Source organism: Caretta caretta, chromosome 25, assembly GCF_965140235.1.
Source record: "Caretta caretta isolate rCarCar2 chromosome 25, rCarCar1.hap1, whole genome shotgun sequence".
Taxonomy (NCBI): Eukaryota; Metazoa; Chordata; order Testudines; family Cheloniidae; genus Caretta; species Caretta caretta.
Genome location: NC_134230.1, coordinates 13,971,550 through 13,988,981, shown reverse-complemented (window position 1 = coordinate 13,988,981; position 17,432 = coordinate 13,971,550). Strand labels below are relative to the sequence as shown.

The 17,432-nt window shown below is 51.7% G+C and overlaps 1 protein-coding gene across 1 annotated transcript in view; it reads left to right on the top strand.

Moving 5' to 3' along the window:
• Positions 1 to 4,259: 4,259 nt before the first annotated feature.
• LOC125627293 (granulocyte colony-stimulating factor receptor-like) overlaps positions 4,260 to 17,432 on the top strand; it is a 32,600-nt gene continuing 19,427 nt past the window's right edge. The window contains exons 1-3 of the mRNA XM_048831247.2: positions 4,260 to 4,381; positions 7,428 to 7,540; positions 10,521 to 10,604. Of these exons, the coding sequence (XP_048687204.2) occupies positions 10,550 to 10,604 (55 nt within the window). The 5' untranslated portion in view covers positions 4,260 to 4,381; positions 7,428 to 7,540; positions 10,521 to 10,549. The remainder of the gene's footprint in view (positions 4,382 to 7,427; positions 7,541 to 10,520; positions 10,605 to 17,432) is intronic.

Genomic DNA, 17,432 nt, shown 5'->3' with positions numbered 1-17,432 from the left:
TGCTTACGTCGTTTGGGCTGGTGGTGTTCCTTCTGTCGGTGTAGGTTGCATCTACACTAGCTATGCCATATAGTCTCGGTAGCGTACACATACCCTGTGAGTTCGAGGGTCTTTCAAATAGCCTCTTCTGTCCATCTGACCCACCCAGTTCAAAGGGATCTCAGCTGGAGCCATTGAGAAGGCTACGGTCTCTGACAGTGTCTCATAAAGCCTCATGCAGTTTCAGTGGCTCGTAATCGCTCCTCTCAGGACTATGGTTTTGTCTTCACTGCCCAAGAAAGGTGTGTTTTTACTGGCTAATGTGTATTAGCTCCTCTGCTGCAAAATCCTAGTGTAGACAAGGCCCTGTCGTGTTTACCACAAAGTAGCTAGCTGAGGGCAACCACGCGCAGGGTGGGCCCCTCGTGGCAAAAACCACAGGTGCCTTGTTTCCACTAGGATTTTACTGCTAGAGCGCGAATGCACGTGAGTTATACCGTGTAACCCCTCCCCTGCATCCACCTCTTATGCAGTGAAGTCCTTGCCTGTCTCTGCCTGTGGGATCAGGTGTTGCAACTGTCTGCTCCCCTCTGCTAGTCTAACATGCTGTCTTAGAAGTCAAATCCATCAATCACAGGTTGGGGTACAGGTCAGTAATCCTCACTGAGGAAGCCCACAATTGTCCCACCGTCACTATAGAAACAGCCGTGTCCCCTGGGAAAATATCCAAGATCTTGTCTACACACACAAATTGCACCCTTTAGTAGAGTGATAGAGTTAAAGCACAACTCCCCTAAGTGTGGACACACTACTAGCAGAACTAGTTGGACTGGTGTAAAATCTGTGTGTAGACCAGGCCCAACTCAATTACTCTCCCACCCTCCCTTCCACAGAATATGGGAAGCAGCAAGGCGGTTTAAAGCCACTCCCATCCAGCTACCCGCCATGCCCAGGAACAGGGGCACTGAGAATCAGGTCCCAAGTGTCTCAAATTACACTGCCTATATCTACCTGGATCTGAGTGAAATCTCTCCCCAAATCTATCATAATTAATTAGGATAAAAAGTTCAGAAGGGATATTAAACCTCAGGCTTCAGGGCTTAAGCCAGATTCTAACTATTAGGGGACAGGATAAGATCCAATGAGGGGGCCAGATTATCCCAGATCTGCTACTGTGGGGTTCTTACACCTTCCTCTACAGCAGTGGCTCTCAATCTTTCCAGACTACTATACCCCCTTCAGGAGTCTGATTTGTCTTGCTTACCCCAAGTTTCACCTCACTTAAAATGGCTTGCTGACAAAATCAGACATAAAAATACAAAAGTGTCACAGCACACTCGTACTGGAAACTTGCTGACTTCCTCATTTTTACCATATAATTATATGATACATCAATTGGAATATAAATACTGAACTTATATTTCAGCATATAGTGTAGAGAGCTGTATAAACAAGTGATTGTCTGTATGAAATTTTTTAGTTTGTCCTGACTTCACTAGTGCTTTTTATGTAGCCTGTTGTAAAATTAGGCAGATATCTAGATGAGTTGACGTACGCCCTGGAAGACCTCTGCGTATCACCTGGAGGTACGTATCCTCCGGTTGAGAACCATTACTCTATGGCATCTGCTGCTGGTCACTGTCAGAGATGGGATACTGAACCAGATGGACCTTGGGTCTGATCCAGCCTGGTAATTCCTGTGTGCGCACTCTGTCTGGCTCTCTGTCCCCTTAGGATCTCCAGGATTTGATCTGCTGGGAATTCCTCAGCCAGTAAACCCATGCCAAGCTTATCGATTATTTCCAGAGATAATTCACACCTAGACACTGATCATTTTCATGCATTTGCTAAACGCTGGAGCTGTTTTTCTCAGCCTTCTGTATTTTATGCAGCCAGCCCCCTGAATGATTAGGCTTTAGCTGTGAAATACAGCTCTCAGCTCCCCTTGTTACCTAGCAGTTCCATGGTACCAGCTGTACTATTCACCCTGGCTTTATAGGGATGTTCAAAGTCTACTCTGCATCCCACGCAGCCCCCCTACTGATGTGCGGCTGGCGAAGTTCGCTAGTCATGGGTGGTTGGAAATTAGCAGAGTGTCAACTTCCGGGCGTGGCAGTTCGTGTGGCTGCCTCTGTCACCTGCCAGCCTTTCTTCTGATATAAGTTCTAGGTAAAGCGGGGCACCAATACACAACTAATTCTAGAGGCCCAAAGCTCGCGTTGGGAGAGCAGCCGTCTGGACAGAACCATGGGCCACTGTTAAGGCTCAGGAAACTCTGCAAAGTAAAGTCTAGCTGAGCCTTTCCCTTTTGTGGCCCGAGTGCCTACAAAATGTTGGGATCTGTCCATAGACTCTAGATCAGGTGGGAAATGCTTAAGAATCTCTTCTCACCTGTCTGTTTTCTCCGCTCTGCCTTTACAGCCCATGCAGAACAGGTCCCACCCCTCTCGGGTTCCAGTCAGAAGTGGTAGATGTGGGATGGGGATTGTTTCTGCAGTGGGTATCTTCATCCCTGCAGAACACAGTGGAGTCCAAGGGAATTAACTGTTGTTGAGTTGCCCATGTGATGGAAGGAGGGGACACTGGATCGTGGACAACAGACCCTAACTCGAGAGGAATTGCCCTAAAAGTGGGCTGGAGGCCCAGCATGGCTGGGACTTAGGAGAGCCTGAGTTGTTAGCACCAGGCAGTACAACCCAGGAGCCAGGGAGCGATCTGGCGTCAGTCTGTGTCCAGCAGCCCCTGTAAAGAATCCTTTGTCACAGGGCTGGTCCTTTAAGAGGAGATGGGGCTCAACCCCACCTGTGACATACTAAATCTGCCTCTCTGGATCATGTAACTCAATCAGCCCTCTGGGATAGATAAGGGAGCAGACTGGGGAGTGCAATAGAGACTTTAGCAGAGAGCAGGCAGGCTCCTGCTGCAGGAGACCCTTTGGATAAGTTTACACTGCATTAAACCTGGATCTGTTGGAGCTGGGTTCGTAGAGCTGGTATTTCCAAGCCTGTGCTTGAGCATTCACACTGCATTGTAAACCTGGGCTTACCGCTGCTGGACCCATCTCTCACAGCCGTGCCAAGGCATCCACTCTGCACTGCATGGCCCTTCTGACTCAGGTCTGTGGCTTGAGCTGTATCCACACTGCAAAATGACAGGGCTTGGACACAGCAAGACACAGCAAGACTCGGGCTCTGACCCCTGCCCCCAAGCAGGGTCCTAGGACCCAGGTCCTGAGTGCTTGCTGACCCAAGTCAGACTGAGTTGTGTGTGGATGGAAGCGGGGGGGCTTGGGCTCAAATCTGAGTCTAACCCGAGCTTAGTGTGCAGTGTAGACACAGCCAGGCGGACAGGACTCGCTGAATAGTGGGGAAGGACGAATGGCTGAATGCTGAGGGCTTTGTTTTGAAGGGCTGTGATAACCTAGGGCTTTATTGGCCAAGCAGGTGGCATTTATGGAGGAGCTTTGAGGAGAGGGAACTGCAGGTGGGGCACCAGCTGGGCTGCCCCATACCAGGAGGGAGGTGCTCTGGAAGTGGCTTGGCTACCCCCTGTATAATCACTACAGCTGAGACCCAGGGACCAGGCGTGCTCTGTGGATAGACGGGGCGAAGGCCGTGAGGGTGGAAACAGCTTTGCACACTGCACTGGGACCACTTCCCCCACCTCGGAGGCAGAGGGGGGAACAGCTGTTTAAGGCCCTGAATTGAACACTAGGGGTCGGCCGGTCATCCCCAAACTCTGGGCAAGGTCAGATCCAAATCCAACCTTTGCAGCTGAACCCTCGTCGTCCCAGAATGGGCTGACCCAACGCCTGGGACAAAGACAGCGCTGATCTGCACAGGGGGTTGGATATGGAGCCCAGTGACGTGCTTGTCCCGAACGGCTTAGGCCAGGAAGGGAAGGAAACTCCTGTGTCCAGCTCAGCCCCCTGGGAGCAATTCAGGAGAGGTCGGGGTAATGAGGCCGTTGGGAGTCTGGCCAGGATGCAGCTCTGGTTCCCTGGGAAGTGCTGCCCTTCTGTGATGTCCGCAGGACAGACGAGAGGAAAAAGCACCTGGCGGCTGCAGAGCACAACTCCGGAGCGTGGGCGGCTCTCCCCCAACCTGGGCTGTGCCCGGGTTGCGCAAACCCAGGAAGCTGCTCGGTGATGCTCAGCAAAAGAAATTGCTCATCCCTGGTAGTCTCCTCCTCTTTATATTGATTGGTCGGGGCCGAGATTTACTCCCCACCCTCGCACCCAGCCCTGCTGCTTTAAACCTATAGTCTGAGAAGCCCCCTCCTCACTGTCCCTTGTGGGCTGCATGTGGGGGTATTTATAGAGGGAGCCCGGCAGCCCCAGCTCAGGGGCTGCAATCTCCTCTGTTGGGGGGACACCGACAACTCTACCCAGAGAGCAGCAAAGGTAAGTGCTGCCTTTAAACCGACACTGTCCACAGAAGAAAGTGTTGGCAGATCCAGGGTGTGAGGGATGCAGAGCTCGGGGCTAGGAGCTCTGGACTGCACCTGCCAGGAGAGTGTGCAAATGTCTCGGTGGTTGCTAGAAAACGGAATGAATGTAGCAAAGTCTGTGAATGGGTGAGGAGGAGAAGCGAGGGAGAGAGAGTGTGTGTGTGTGAGAGAGAGAATATGGGTCTCTGTTAGGCACAGACATCCATTTCTCTTATTAGAAGTGTGGGTTACACTTAAGTTAAGGCTAAACCTCCATTCCTAAAAGGGTTGTTAAGTGATTCATCGCTCTTATAAATATGTAGCCAACAGAAGTCGGCTGTATTCTAGCTGCTTATTGCCACATCAATAGAAAGTGTTATAGGCAGTTCTAAGCTGCGGTTATAAACAACAGGCTGGACTCCAGAACAGTTGAATTTATTAACCCTTCATGAACTATTTGTAAATGGCACGTCAATATCCAGTGTGACTGAGAGGGGGGTGTACTTTGGGAGCTGTAGGTGTGTATTAGGTGGAATGTGTGTCTCTAGTAGGAGAAGTATGGGGGGGTGTTAGAAGAGGAGGAAATGATCTGAAACTTAGTGGTTTGGAGTTTAATTAGAAAGAAAGAAAGAAAGAAAGAAAGAAAGAAAGAAAGAAAGAAAGAAAGAAAGAAAGAAAGAAAGAAACCCACCGTTGAATCTGGCCGCCTCCCTGCCCCTCCCAAGTGCCCGTGGCCCTTCAATCTCTGATGTTTGCTAAAATGTGACTTTTGCTGGTTTGTTTCTCTGATTTCCCTCTGGCTGCGATCAGGGCTGCTGGGAGGTTTTCCTAGCACCGCATCCCATCCAGGCAAAGAGCACCAGACTCTCCCGAGGAATCTGTGCCCATCAGCCCCCATCTCCTCCCCAAAGAGCTCTGCCTCACTTAGAGACGCATTTGAATCAGCCCCCTCTGAATCTGCCCAATTCACCCACCCTTGTATACACCCAACTCCAAGCTACGTCTTCCCCAGATTGCCATGCCCCCAGGACCCCCATCCTCTGGATCCCCAAAGCTGATGGCCAGGGTCATTCTGCCATTAAGAATGACATTAGGTGCGGTTTATTGAGTAGGCACAGTAAGTCCCACCCTCTGGGGTAGTTATCTGACCCCCCCCCCATAGTACCTGAGCGTCTCACAATATTTATCCTCCCAATATCCCTGTGAGGTAGGGCAGTGATCTCCCCATCATGGTACAGATGGGGAAACTGAAGCACAGAAAGGCTAAGTGGCCTGCCCAAGGTCACACAGGGAGTGTCTGTGCTGTTGAAGGACAGGGTTGTGGACAGCTGCTGCCCATCGACTGCTAGGGTGGGTCTAGGTCGGATTTCTCAGTGGCTGATCATTGCTGTGAAGTGGGTGATGGTGTTTAAGGCTGCATCCCAAGGTTGAACTGCAGCCCCTGCCACCCCAACGGGGTTACCCAGGTGTAACTGTGGGCAGAATTTGGCCCTGGCAATTCACCTCTCTTGGGGTCTTACTCTGGCACCCATCACCGTGGTATCTGAGCGCCTGAGTGTAAAATCAATAGGGGGAGTTAGCATAGTGCAGCAGTTTCCTGCCACCTCTGAATCCCAGGGGGGCACCTAATGCTTCTGCTCATCTCAATGGGAATCCCAGGGGCTCAGCTCCTGTACAGATTAGTCCTCAGCTGACACAAACTTCTGCGGGAGGAATAACATTAGGACAGAAACATCTCTCCATTCTCCATTCTCCTCCATTATCCCTGTAATGTGCCTTCCCGGGCTCCGTAACCCCAGTCCCCGCCACCAGCGCTCCACATCTGCCCCCAGCCCACAGAAGTTTTAAACAGGGAGCATCGTTACCAGCCACGATTATCCATTTGTCACAAAGCTGCCGATCCCAGCAGAGTGACTGAGCCGCCTTGTGCTTCTCATCAAGCTGCTGCCTTTGTAGCTTTATGGCTTCCGCTGAAGACTTAATCTTTGATTGGGGACTGGGTAATATCCTGCCCCGATCCTTGGTGGATGTTTAAAATTCGCTCCTCGCGCCGCCGCGTTTTAATTGACGGGGCTTTGTTATTGCCTGTCGTTCTAATTGTAAGTGATTTGTCTCTCCCCCCCCCCCCCCCCCGGCGGGACAGAAATATCAGAGTAGTTGTTATTTCCTGGGGTTTGTATTGTTCTTTGTTGTGTGCTTTTCTTTCCCCCATAAAGAGGGAGGTTTGCTCATAAAAATGTAAGAAGCGAAATAAAGGACAGAAAAGTAGCTTAAAAATCATCAGCAGTAGAATTGCTTCCACTGGACCTGGGGGCGAGAGCTCAGCTGTGTCACTGGACCAGATTCAGAGGGGATGTGAAGTAGCTCTTGGTGTGGTAACAGGCTGGTCTTGTGGTTAGGGCCCTGGGATGGGCTTCAGCCTGCTGGGGTTCAGTTCCCAGCTGTGCTACTGACGATGTGCCAGACCTTGGGCAAGTCATTTGATCTCTCAGGGGTGGGGGCTCAGTCCTCTATCTGCAAAATGAGGGACACCAATCTGTGCCTTCTGTTTTGACCATAAACTCTTCAGGGCAGGAGCTGTGTCTATACGGTGCCTAGTGCAATGGGGTTCGGCACTTGGCCTGGAACCTTGAGATGCTGGTATAATTCAAATAATGATCAGCTATGAGCTGTCCCTTGCACTAGGACTAGCTTGGCCATACTGACACCTGTCTGCCCATCCCCTCTGAATTCGTCCCTTTGCGTCTCCAGTGTAAGGCTCATCTGTGCAGCGCCTTTCTTTCCAAAGGATCCCAAAGCACTTTACCGAGCTGGTTCTGAGCAGCCTTCGATTGAGGGCTGGTCTCTTTGCACAGGGGCAAGGGCACACCCCTCGCTGGTAATGTCTGGGCGGTGAGGCCACTCATTTGACATTTAATTTGTCTATGTCTAACTCTGGGGCCCGGCCAAGATGATATGTGCGTGGATTAGCCAGTTCTCGTGTTACATGGCGTGTGCATCTCATTTCTTTTAATTTCCAGCAGCAAACCAGAGGGAAAAGTGCATTTGGTACCTGATGCTGTAGGATAATGATGGGAAAGCACCGGTTTTAGGAAGAACCCCTCCTCTCACTGATCCTGACTGTTCCTAGCAGGTAACCCCATTGGAATGGGCTATGGGAGAGATCCCACTTCTCAAAAATCAACCTTCCCCCAGTGGGAGGTCGGTGCAGGGAAAGATGCAAGAGCATTGGCTGGGGGGAGGGGGGGAGGCAGATATCCTGGTGCCATAAGGAGGGGCAGTAAGGAATGGCCTGGGAGTGCTAGCTATGGGGGAGCAACCAGCTGCTCCAACCCCAGCTTTACCCACCAGGTGGTGGTGTAGGAGGTGGGGCAGGATGCTGGCTGTGGGAGCGGTTAGAGCTTTTCCAGGCCCAACCCTAGGGAGACTCGCTGGCGGGAAGGGAGCGGGAGCAGTGCTGTGGGGGTGAGGGAAGAGCGCTGGCTGCATCGGAGGGTGGGAGAGCACAGGGCGTTGCTGCTCCTCTCGGGACCGGTGAGTGAGCTTGTTGCAGAGCTGAGCGGCTGGGTCACGTCGCCGTGATGCGGAGGGGACGGCAGAGGGGCCTGGTGACCTGCAGTCATCTGGACAAACAGAATGAACCCAGGGCTTCCCCCTCCCTGGGGCTGCTCACTTGGGGCCTGATTCAAAACCCACTGAAGCCAGCTGGGGTCTCGTCTGCACTGGAATTTTCCTCTTTGAACCCCAGACGACGGCAGAAACGTTCCGGTTTGGGTCCCCCAAGGAAAGCCCCTCGCTCTGTGTTTAAATCGTCTCCATTTTCCCTGGGTTCCTAAATCGCGTTTAGGAGCCTGATGTGGGGCTGAAAAGGCTGGCAAATGTTCTTAAGCATCCTGGAGGGGATACAAGGTGGTCTGGGGCTGTGGAGTGGCTGGGGCTGGGCTCCAGGGGCTTTGGGGTTTTATTCCTACCTCTGCCACTGACTCAACAAGCATCCTTGGACAAGTCACTTCCCCCTACTCTGGGCTTCCGCTTCCTTGTCTAAGAATGGAGTAATAATATTTCCCTAGTTCCCAGGGTGTGCGGGGGTGGGCAGTGAGTCTGTAATTAGTGTCTGAAGTGCTCTCCTTGGCAGAAAGGAGCCATGTGAGTGCAAACTATTATCATGACTACAGCTTCAATAGACGTCTGGGCTTAGTTGCCCATAAAACTCTCCTCTGTAATCACTCTTAAAATCATTGAAGAGCTAGTAACTTGCTGTACTAACTGGAGTTTGCCATTCAGTCAAATCTCCCATCTTCACAGAGCTTCCTTCTAATTAGAATTTAATTCCTGCAAGGAGCAGGAGAGCTCTTGCTTTTGGACTTGGATTTTAATCCCCTTCCCCACCCCACCCCCAGCTTTAGCACCCAAGGGCCAGTGCATTTCCTCTGCTTCCTGTTGGAGTCTGAAACTGAGTTTTATTACCAGCGGAGGGGAAAGAATCGACCCCAAATACCTCTCTGGGAAGAGACGCGTGAGCAGATCTTGTAGTGCAAAGAGACCAGAAGCCCAACGACGAGGCTCTCATCCCTAGCTTAGATCTGGTTTTCTGACGTCCCAGCTCTTGGTGGGATCTAGTCCCCGTGCAAGCTGCTGGAAGACCAAAGGCACTGAAGCGCCCAGGGGCTTGCTAAGCTAAGGGTGGCTTCAGTCCAGCCTTTGGTCTGTCAGTGCCAGTAGGAGAGACGCAGCCGCAGCATTTCATCTCCTCGGGCAGTGCTTGGAAGAGGCTAAGGGTGTTTCCAGCACTCCAGCCACGTTCTGCAGCTGCCTGCTATTCAGTGAAGGGAGGTTTAAACCCATTGCTGTCTTAGCTGGGGATGTTAGTGATTCATTTAATTACAATAGGGATCCTGAAGGCCTATGCACATCCCGGTGCAGGGTGTCAGGAGACCCGCTCCAGGCTTCGTTAGCCTGAGGGGAGCCGTCCCAGCACCATGGAAATGCCTCCTTGGCTGGCACCCAATTCCACGTGGCTGGTGGATCGAGGCAGATGTGAAATCACTGTCCCTGCTTCCCCAACCCCCAAGCCCACCCTGCGAGACGGTGACCAAGGAGCATCCCATGGGCCTGCGCTCCCCACTGCTGAGGAGTTCTGTATACTCCGGGGATCTCAAACTCGAATCACCACAAGGGCCACATGAGGACTAGTATATTGGCCCCAGGGCCACATCACTGAACCCGCCCCCCCCCCCCCGCTCTGCCCCCGGCCCTGCCCCCACTTCACCCCTTCCATGAGGCCCTGCCCCTGCCCTGCCTCTTCCCACCCCTTCCCCAAATCCCCGCCCCTTCCCTGCCTCTTCTCCGCCTCCTCCTCTGGGCACACGGCTCCCCGCTCCTCCCCACTCCCTCCTGGAAAGCACTAAGTGCGTTTGGCGGCGGAAAGCGCCTGCAGGTAGGCAGAGGAACGGGGACATGGCATGCTGGCGGGAGGGGGAGCAGGGGGAGGGGAGCCTGGCGGGCCACAGGAAATAACTCCGGGGGCGCGGGGAGCTTGGAGGGCCACAGGAAATAACAGCCGCGTGTTTGAGACCCCTGGTATACTCTAGATGTATTCCGGTAGCACCCAGAGGCCCTAGTCAAGATCAGGGCCCCTTTGTACAAACACACAGTGAGAGACAGTCCCTGCCCCTAAGCACTTACAATCAAAACAGCCCAGAGAGACACAGGGTGTGAGAGAGGGAGGATTAGCCCCATTTTACAGGGGAAGAACTGAGGCAGACAGAAAGTGGCTATTGGATTTATTTAGGCTTATACCATGCCCATCATAATGGTATCTGGGTGATCCCTACAGGTTCGTGGCATTAAAGCTGCTTCTGTGTGTAACTTTCTAGCCCGGCTTATCCCAGAGCTGGGAGGCAATTCTTGCTGAAACCTGTTGCCTTGCTGATACGTCTGAAGCTTTCTGAGGGCCAAGGTCTCCTCTTACACTGGTGTGAAAGGGCGATAAGTTAACTGGCTTCCATGGTGTTACTCCTGATTCACACTGGGCTAAGGGAGATCAGGATCAGACCCCCCAGGTCTCCTTTATCCTCTTTCTCCGCCCGACCCCCATTTATTTTTTTTTAAAGGTTTTCCACCAAAGCTGTAATTCACAAGAATGTGGCTGAATCTGATGCTGTCCTGGATCTTCTCACTTGGCATCTCCAGGTCCGGTAAGAAAGAGAGAAGGGAGGAGAAATCCTAGCGGATCTTAAACATAAAAAAGAGGCTTACAAGAAGTGGAAGGTTGGACATATGACCAGGGAAGAGTATAAAAATATTGCTCGGGCATGTAGGAATGATATCAGGAGGGCCAAATCGCACCTAGAGCTGCAGCTAGCCAGAGATGTCAAGAGTAACAAGAAGGGTTTCTTCAGGTATGTTGGCAACAAGAAGAAAGCCAAGGAAAGTGTGGGCCCCTTACTGAATGAGGGAGGCAACCTAGTGACAGAGGATGTGGAAAAAGCTAATGTACTCAATGCTTTTTTTGCCTCTGTTTTCACTAACAAGGTCAGCTCCCAGACTGCTGCGCTGGGCATCGCAAAATGGGGAAGAGATGGCCAGCCCTCTGTGGAGATAGAGGTGGTTAGGGACTATTTAGAAAAGCTGGACGTGCACAAGTCCATGGGGCCGGACGAGTTGCATCCGAGAGTGCTGAAGGAATTGGCGGCTGTGATTGCAGAGCCATTGGCCATTATCTTTGAAAACTCGTGGCGAACGGGGGAAGTCCCGGATGACTGGAAAAAGACTAATGTAGTGCCAATCTTTAAAAAAGGGAAGAAGGAGGATCCTGGGAACTACAGGCCAGTCAGCCTCACCTCAGTCCCTGGAAAAATCATGGAGCAGGTCCTCAAAGAATCAATCCTGAAGCACTTGCATGAGAGGAAAGTGATCAGGAACAGCCAGCATAGATTCACCAAGGGAAGGTCATGCCTGACTAATCTAATCGCCTTTTATGATGAGATTACTGGTTCTGTGGATGAAGGGAAAGCAGTGGATGTATTGTTTCTTGACTTTAGCAAAGCTTTTGACACGGTCTCCCACAGTATTCTTGTCAGCAAGTTAAGGAAGTATGGGCTGGAAGAATGCACTATAAGGTGGGTAGAAAGCTGGCTAGATTGTTGGGCTCAACGGGTAGTTATCAATGGCTCCATGTCTAGTTGGCAGCCGGTATCAAGTGGAGTGCCCCAAGGGTCGGTCCTGGGGCCGGTTTTGTTCAATATCTTCATAAATGATCTGGAGGATGGTGTGGATTGCACTCTCAGCAAATTTGCGGATGATACTAAACTGGGAGGAGTGGTAGATACGCTGGAGGGGAGGGATAGGATACAGAAGGACCTAGACAAATTGGAGGATTGGGCCAAAAGAAATCTGATGAGGTTCAATAAGGATAAGTGCAGGGTCGGAAGAACCCAATGCACAGCTACAGACTAGGGACCGAATGGCTAGGCAGCAGTTCTGCGGAAAAGGACCTAGGGGTGACAGTGGACGAGAAGCTGGATATGAGTCAGCAGTGTGCCCTTGTTGCCAAGAAGGCCAATGGCATTTTGGGATGTATAAGTAGGGGCATAGCGAGCAGATCGAGGGACGTGATCGTTCCCCTCTATTCGACATTGGTGAGGCCTCATCTGGAGTACTGTGTCCAGTTTTGGGCCCCACACTTCAAGAAGGATGTGGATAAATTGGAGAGAGTCCAGCGAAGGGCAACAAAAATGATTAGGGGTCTGGAACACATGAGTTATGAGGAGAGGCTGAGGGAGCTGGGATTGTTTAGCCTGCAGAAGAGAAGAATGAGGGGGGATTTGATAGCTGCTTTCAACTACCTGAAAGGGAGTTCCAAAGAGGATGGCTCTAGACTGTTCTCAATGGTAGCAGATGACAGAATAAGGAGTAATGGTCTCAAGTTGCAGTGGGGGAGGTTTAGATTGGATATTAGGAAAAACTTTTTCACTAAGAGGGTGGTGAAACACTGGAATGCGTTACCTAGGGAGGTGGTAGAATCTCCTTCCTTAGAGGTTTTTAAGGTCAGGCTTGACAAAGCCCTGGCTGGGATGATTTAACTGGGAATTGGTCCTGCTTCGAGCAGGGGGTTGGACTAGATGACCTTCTGGGGTCCCTTCCAACCCTGATATTCTATGATTCTATGATTCTATGAGGCAAGTGGGGGGGAGGGGAACATGGGAAGCAGAGTGTAAATTAAAGCAGCCCAGAGGTTGCTCTAACTCACACCAGCGGCCAAGCAACAAGCCCAAGGATACAGTAGGTGCAAAGGTGGCTTAAGGTTGTGGTTCTAGTGCCCTGGCAGTACGCAGAGGTCTTCCGGGGGTCCATCAACTCATCTACACATTTGCCTAGTTTTACAACAGCGTATATAAAAAGCACTAGCAAAGTTAGTACAAACTACAATTTCATACAGACGATCACTTGTTTATACAGCTCTATGTACTATACACTGAAATGTAAGTACAATATTTATATTCCAACTGGTTTATTTTACAATTATATGGTAAAGATGAGAAAGTCAGCAATCTTTCAGCGTAACAGTGTGCTGTGTCACTTTTGTATTTCTATGTCTGATTTTTGTAAGCACGTAGTTTTTAAGTGGGGTGAAACTTGGAGTATGCCAGACAAATCAGGCTCCTGAAAGGGGGACAGTCATCTGGAAAAGTTGAGAGCCACTGGCTTAAGGCCACCTTATCTTTTGCATCCCCATCCCTTTCCCAAGTGCAGGAGTGGAGTCACTGAGACCCGCATCCAAAGCATGGCTCAGGGAGACTGAGAAATACTCAGAGGAGCGCAAATATCTTGAACACAGGGAGCAACGGAGGAGGCTGAACCGGATGGACCAGGTCACCTCTGGCCCTAACACCTACTGACAGCCCCGTGAAGCTTGTTTTTCCTAGCTCAAGATACTTTAGTAATGTGATGGCTATTCTTCCACAGATCACTGCTATTTCCAGGACCTCCCTTTGCTGCTGATGTGTTGTTTCTCTTGGCCAATTCTGCTGTTTTGTTACATATTTTAAGCCCCCCCTCCCCCTATGTCTTTCTGAACAAGAAGGTACATTGTGTACGTTACTGGCCTAGGGCCAGCCCTGCTCTGTGGCTCTACAGGGATTTGCTTTTGATTAGCGCTGAAAGGTTTCTTCTTTTGTGGAAAAAATATGCTGGGATTATCATGCGGACCGGAGGTGGCATCCCAATGGCACCAGATTGGCCCTGACGGTGGGCAAATGAAGTCTGCCTTACCACAGAAGTCAGTTCTTCCCCATTAGGCCATATGGACATGTTTCCTGGGGGAAGGAATGCCATTCCCACCTACCCAGCAACGCATGGGATTTGTTTAAGCAATCACAATATTTCAGGAGATTTAAGTTCATGGTTCCATGCTCCATTGAAAGGAGGGGGGCAAATCCTGAGAGGGTGGAAATTGGTCTATTTTGGATGTACCCAGGCTGAGAGTCCATGTGTCACTTGCAGAAGGTGGCCCACACCCTGTGCAGATGGCCATCACCAAGCTTCTGCCCCTCGTAAGTCCCACAGGAGGGACGTAGATGATGCACAGAGCTTATGCCGGCCCTCTGCACAGGGTGAATATCGCCCCATAGTGCTTTACCTCTTCCAAGGCCAATCTCACAGTGCCCTTGTGAGTTAGACAAGTGGCCCTTGTACCTCACTTGTATAACGAAAAGTGTGCCTCATTCCAAATCCCATGAATGCTGAAGTGTCTGATGCGATCTGTTTTATGACTTCTTCATAATGTTAGGGCAGGTGCTGCTGTTACAGAGTCTTCCAAGTTCTTCACGTGCGAGCAAGGTTTTAGTCTTGGAAGAAATGTTTGTGCTGTTTTGATTACACACAGTCCTGAGTGGAAGGAGCTGTGTGGGAGTTTGCTTTCAGCCGTGGGCTCTGGTTAACAGTCAACACTTGAGGCAGAGTTACTCCCCGGGAACCTGTCCCTGGGGTTGGGCTAAGATGCCTGGAAGAATCTAAGCTGGGCTGGAGATCTCCACAGAAAACATGGGTGGTGCTTTTCTTTGGCATTGGTACTGAACCCTGGGAGGATTCCATAGGAGGCTCTGTGCAGCCGGAGGGCTCTCTCAGACGAGAGGTAAAAGTACGGCCTGGACCATTTGTGCTCATTACAGATCCTGCAGGTCTTTTTGCAGCAGAGGGCAAATCTTCCCTCGTGTTGTGTCTTGTCCCTGCAGCCTCTTGATGTCAAAGGCAAAGCGCATGTCAGAACCTCCTCCTTCCTGTTCCTGGTCAGTGCTTGGGATGTTCCCACCTGCACTAGGAGTTCCTGGCTTCCTCCACCTCTGCAGGAGGCTGTGGTGAGTCCCTGATCCCACTCTGGAGTCGTGTGGCGCTTTGGGGAACAGGCTCCTACCTCCATTGCTACCCATCCCTGGCAGCAGGTTGTCTCCAGTCTGTTGCTGTTACCCCTGCTCATTGCTGATGGCTGTTTCCCATTCCAATCCTACCCTCGTAGAGCTCACGGAACATCCTGCACTGCTGTGAAATTCTCTCATCCAGGTGAGATGATGAGCCTTGAATCCAGCCGGCTGTCTGCGCCCAGGCAGGCTTGGCCTACGGAGGAGCAGGGATGTGTGCAACAGGACCTGGCATCCTCTCTCCATGCTGAGATCAGCCCCACTCCCACATGGCCGGCTAATCCTTTCTCCTACCCGCTTGAGAGGCCGGGCACTCGCTGGGAGCCACAGGCAGCTGCTGTGAAGATGGACGGCAGCCTGGCTGTCATGGACACTGACGCCTGCTCTTGCTGGAGACAGGGTAGGGGAGCTGGCTGTCTCTGCCCCTTTGTGCCGCCAGGTGCAGTGGGGTCCCTTTGCCTTCTCTCCGCTTGACACTGTGGGAGCTGCCACTGTTCTCGATTCCCTACTGAAGGCTGGAGCGGATTGGCTGAAGTGAACAGTGCAGAGAGAGGAAAGAACGCCATTGTTGTATCAGGGCCAGGGAACGCATCCAAACCACTCGGGCGTCGGGGATGTGTCTGGCTGAGGGTTACATTGCTCTGGCAGGCTGCGGGAATAGTCTATTTGTAGGCTCTGAAGGCCAGAAGGGACCATTATGACCATCTAATCTGAGCTCCTCTTCGAGCTAGATTCTTACACCATCCCCATCACTGCAGAGTCTGAGCGCCTTCCAGTCATGTCGTAAGCGACATCAATAATGGGGTTTGTTGTCTCTCTCATCCGCTCCCCAGGGGTGGATTGTGTGTGGGGGGCAGGGTTTTGTTTTGAGAGGCAGGGAAGCTTTTACACACCATCTATATCCCTTTGTACTATTCCACACTCAAAAAAACTACAGTCAGGGAGTGTTATGAAGGTTACAGAGCCAAGCACGCAGAAATCAGGAAACACCAGAATTCAGGCCGCCTTAATTCAGCCCCCCCTGTGTGTGCGCTTTATTGGCCACACTTGGAAGGCCCGTCCACTCAACTGGATGACGTTGCTGTGTCGGTTTGGACGCGACCCAATAACTTTTCCACAACGCAGCTGATCAATTCCAAAGTTTCAGAGAATGAGCAGAATTCTGTTTATTTTGGGGGAAATGAGAAAAACCAAAAGAGGGAAGTGGGGGGACACTGGGAGCCCCTTGCATCTGGTTAACAGAGCCACAGCGTCAAACACCTCCGTAATTCCCTGTAGGCCAAGAATGGGGTCGTGGCAGAAATGGACGCATTCCAGAATAACAGTAGCTCGGACCAGGCCACAGTTGAGCCGTTCTCTGGCCTCTCCCTCACTGCTGCACACCTTCCAACTTCCTCAACAAATGAGACCGGCTCCTGCAGACAACAGCCTCTTTCACAATCCTGTGCACTGCATCCTGGGGCCTGCTGGGGGGGAAATATGATTGTTTAATTAAAGACTGTATCATATTACACGCAAGGGGGGCAAACTAAGGTTGCATTGGGTTAATGCTCTATTCTTGTATGACCTGCTTGGGATCTTTAATAAGGGCACGTGGTCACCCCCTTGGTTCTCCATGTCATCCAAACACTGGTTGCTTGTGAAACGGACGACTGCGCAAAAGAGAGCTGGGTGACTGTCGGCTGGGGTGAACAGACTAGCTCCATGGACTTCAACAGAGCTGTGCCATTTACAGCCGCTTGGGATCTGGCCCTGCTGACTTGAGTGGAGCCAGGCTATTGACACCAGTTTGCCCCCGGAAACTCTTTTCACGTGGTACACGCATGAGTCAGGGAGATCCCGGGCTTCGCCGCCAAGTAGTCCCATCCCAGCACTTCGCCCTCCACGTCCGCACCTCACTCAGCCCCGGCTGGGTTGGAGAGCGAGCCCACCCCGCGGTGACCCCGCTGTGGTGACTCCTGTCCTGTGGGGCTGAGCCTGGCTCCCCACTCTGGGCTCTGCAACTTGGCGAACTGGGTCACAGCGCCACTCAGGTTCAGCTCGTCTGCTCCTCTGGGCAGGCCAAAGCAGAGTGGCGCTGCGACCCCCATGCTCCAGGTTGCAATGCCGCTCCCTTTGGGGGCCCTCTCAAATGGGAAAAAATTGTCCCTCCCCTGCCCCACAGTGCGCCTATTAGACATATGGCTGCAAGTGCCACTGGCTGGGGATCTGGCCCTCAATCTTGTTTCTTTTTCCTCAATTCAATTCACCCCCCTCCTGCCTCTCCCTCTCCCAGACAGCCTGTGGAACAATCCGATGTCTTGGTTGGAAAGATGGCATGCGTTAGCGGTTTGATATTGGACTTTGCTGAGCGTCCTTTTGTGACGTGCTCCAAGACAGATGTTTTGGTAGCTCCGTGGCAGCACTGTTATTAAAGGCTTGACCGTGTGTCCTCTGTCCAGCCTTCTGCTCTCTGCCTTCCCCAGGCTAGGCGCATGCAAAGCAGGATGCAAATTTGCCTGCCTCTTTGCTCTTGTAAATGGGTGGCTGATGCTTGGTGCAGGGGAGCTGGAACAATTTGCATAGCGGGGGTGCTGCTAAGAGCCATTGAACCAAACTGTAAACCCT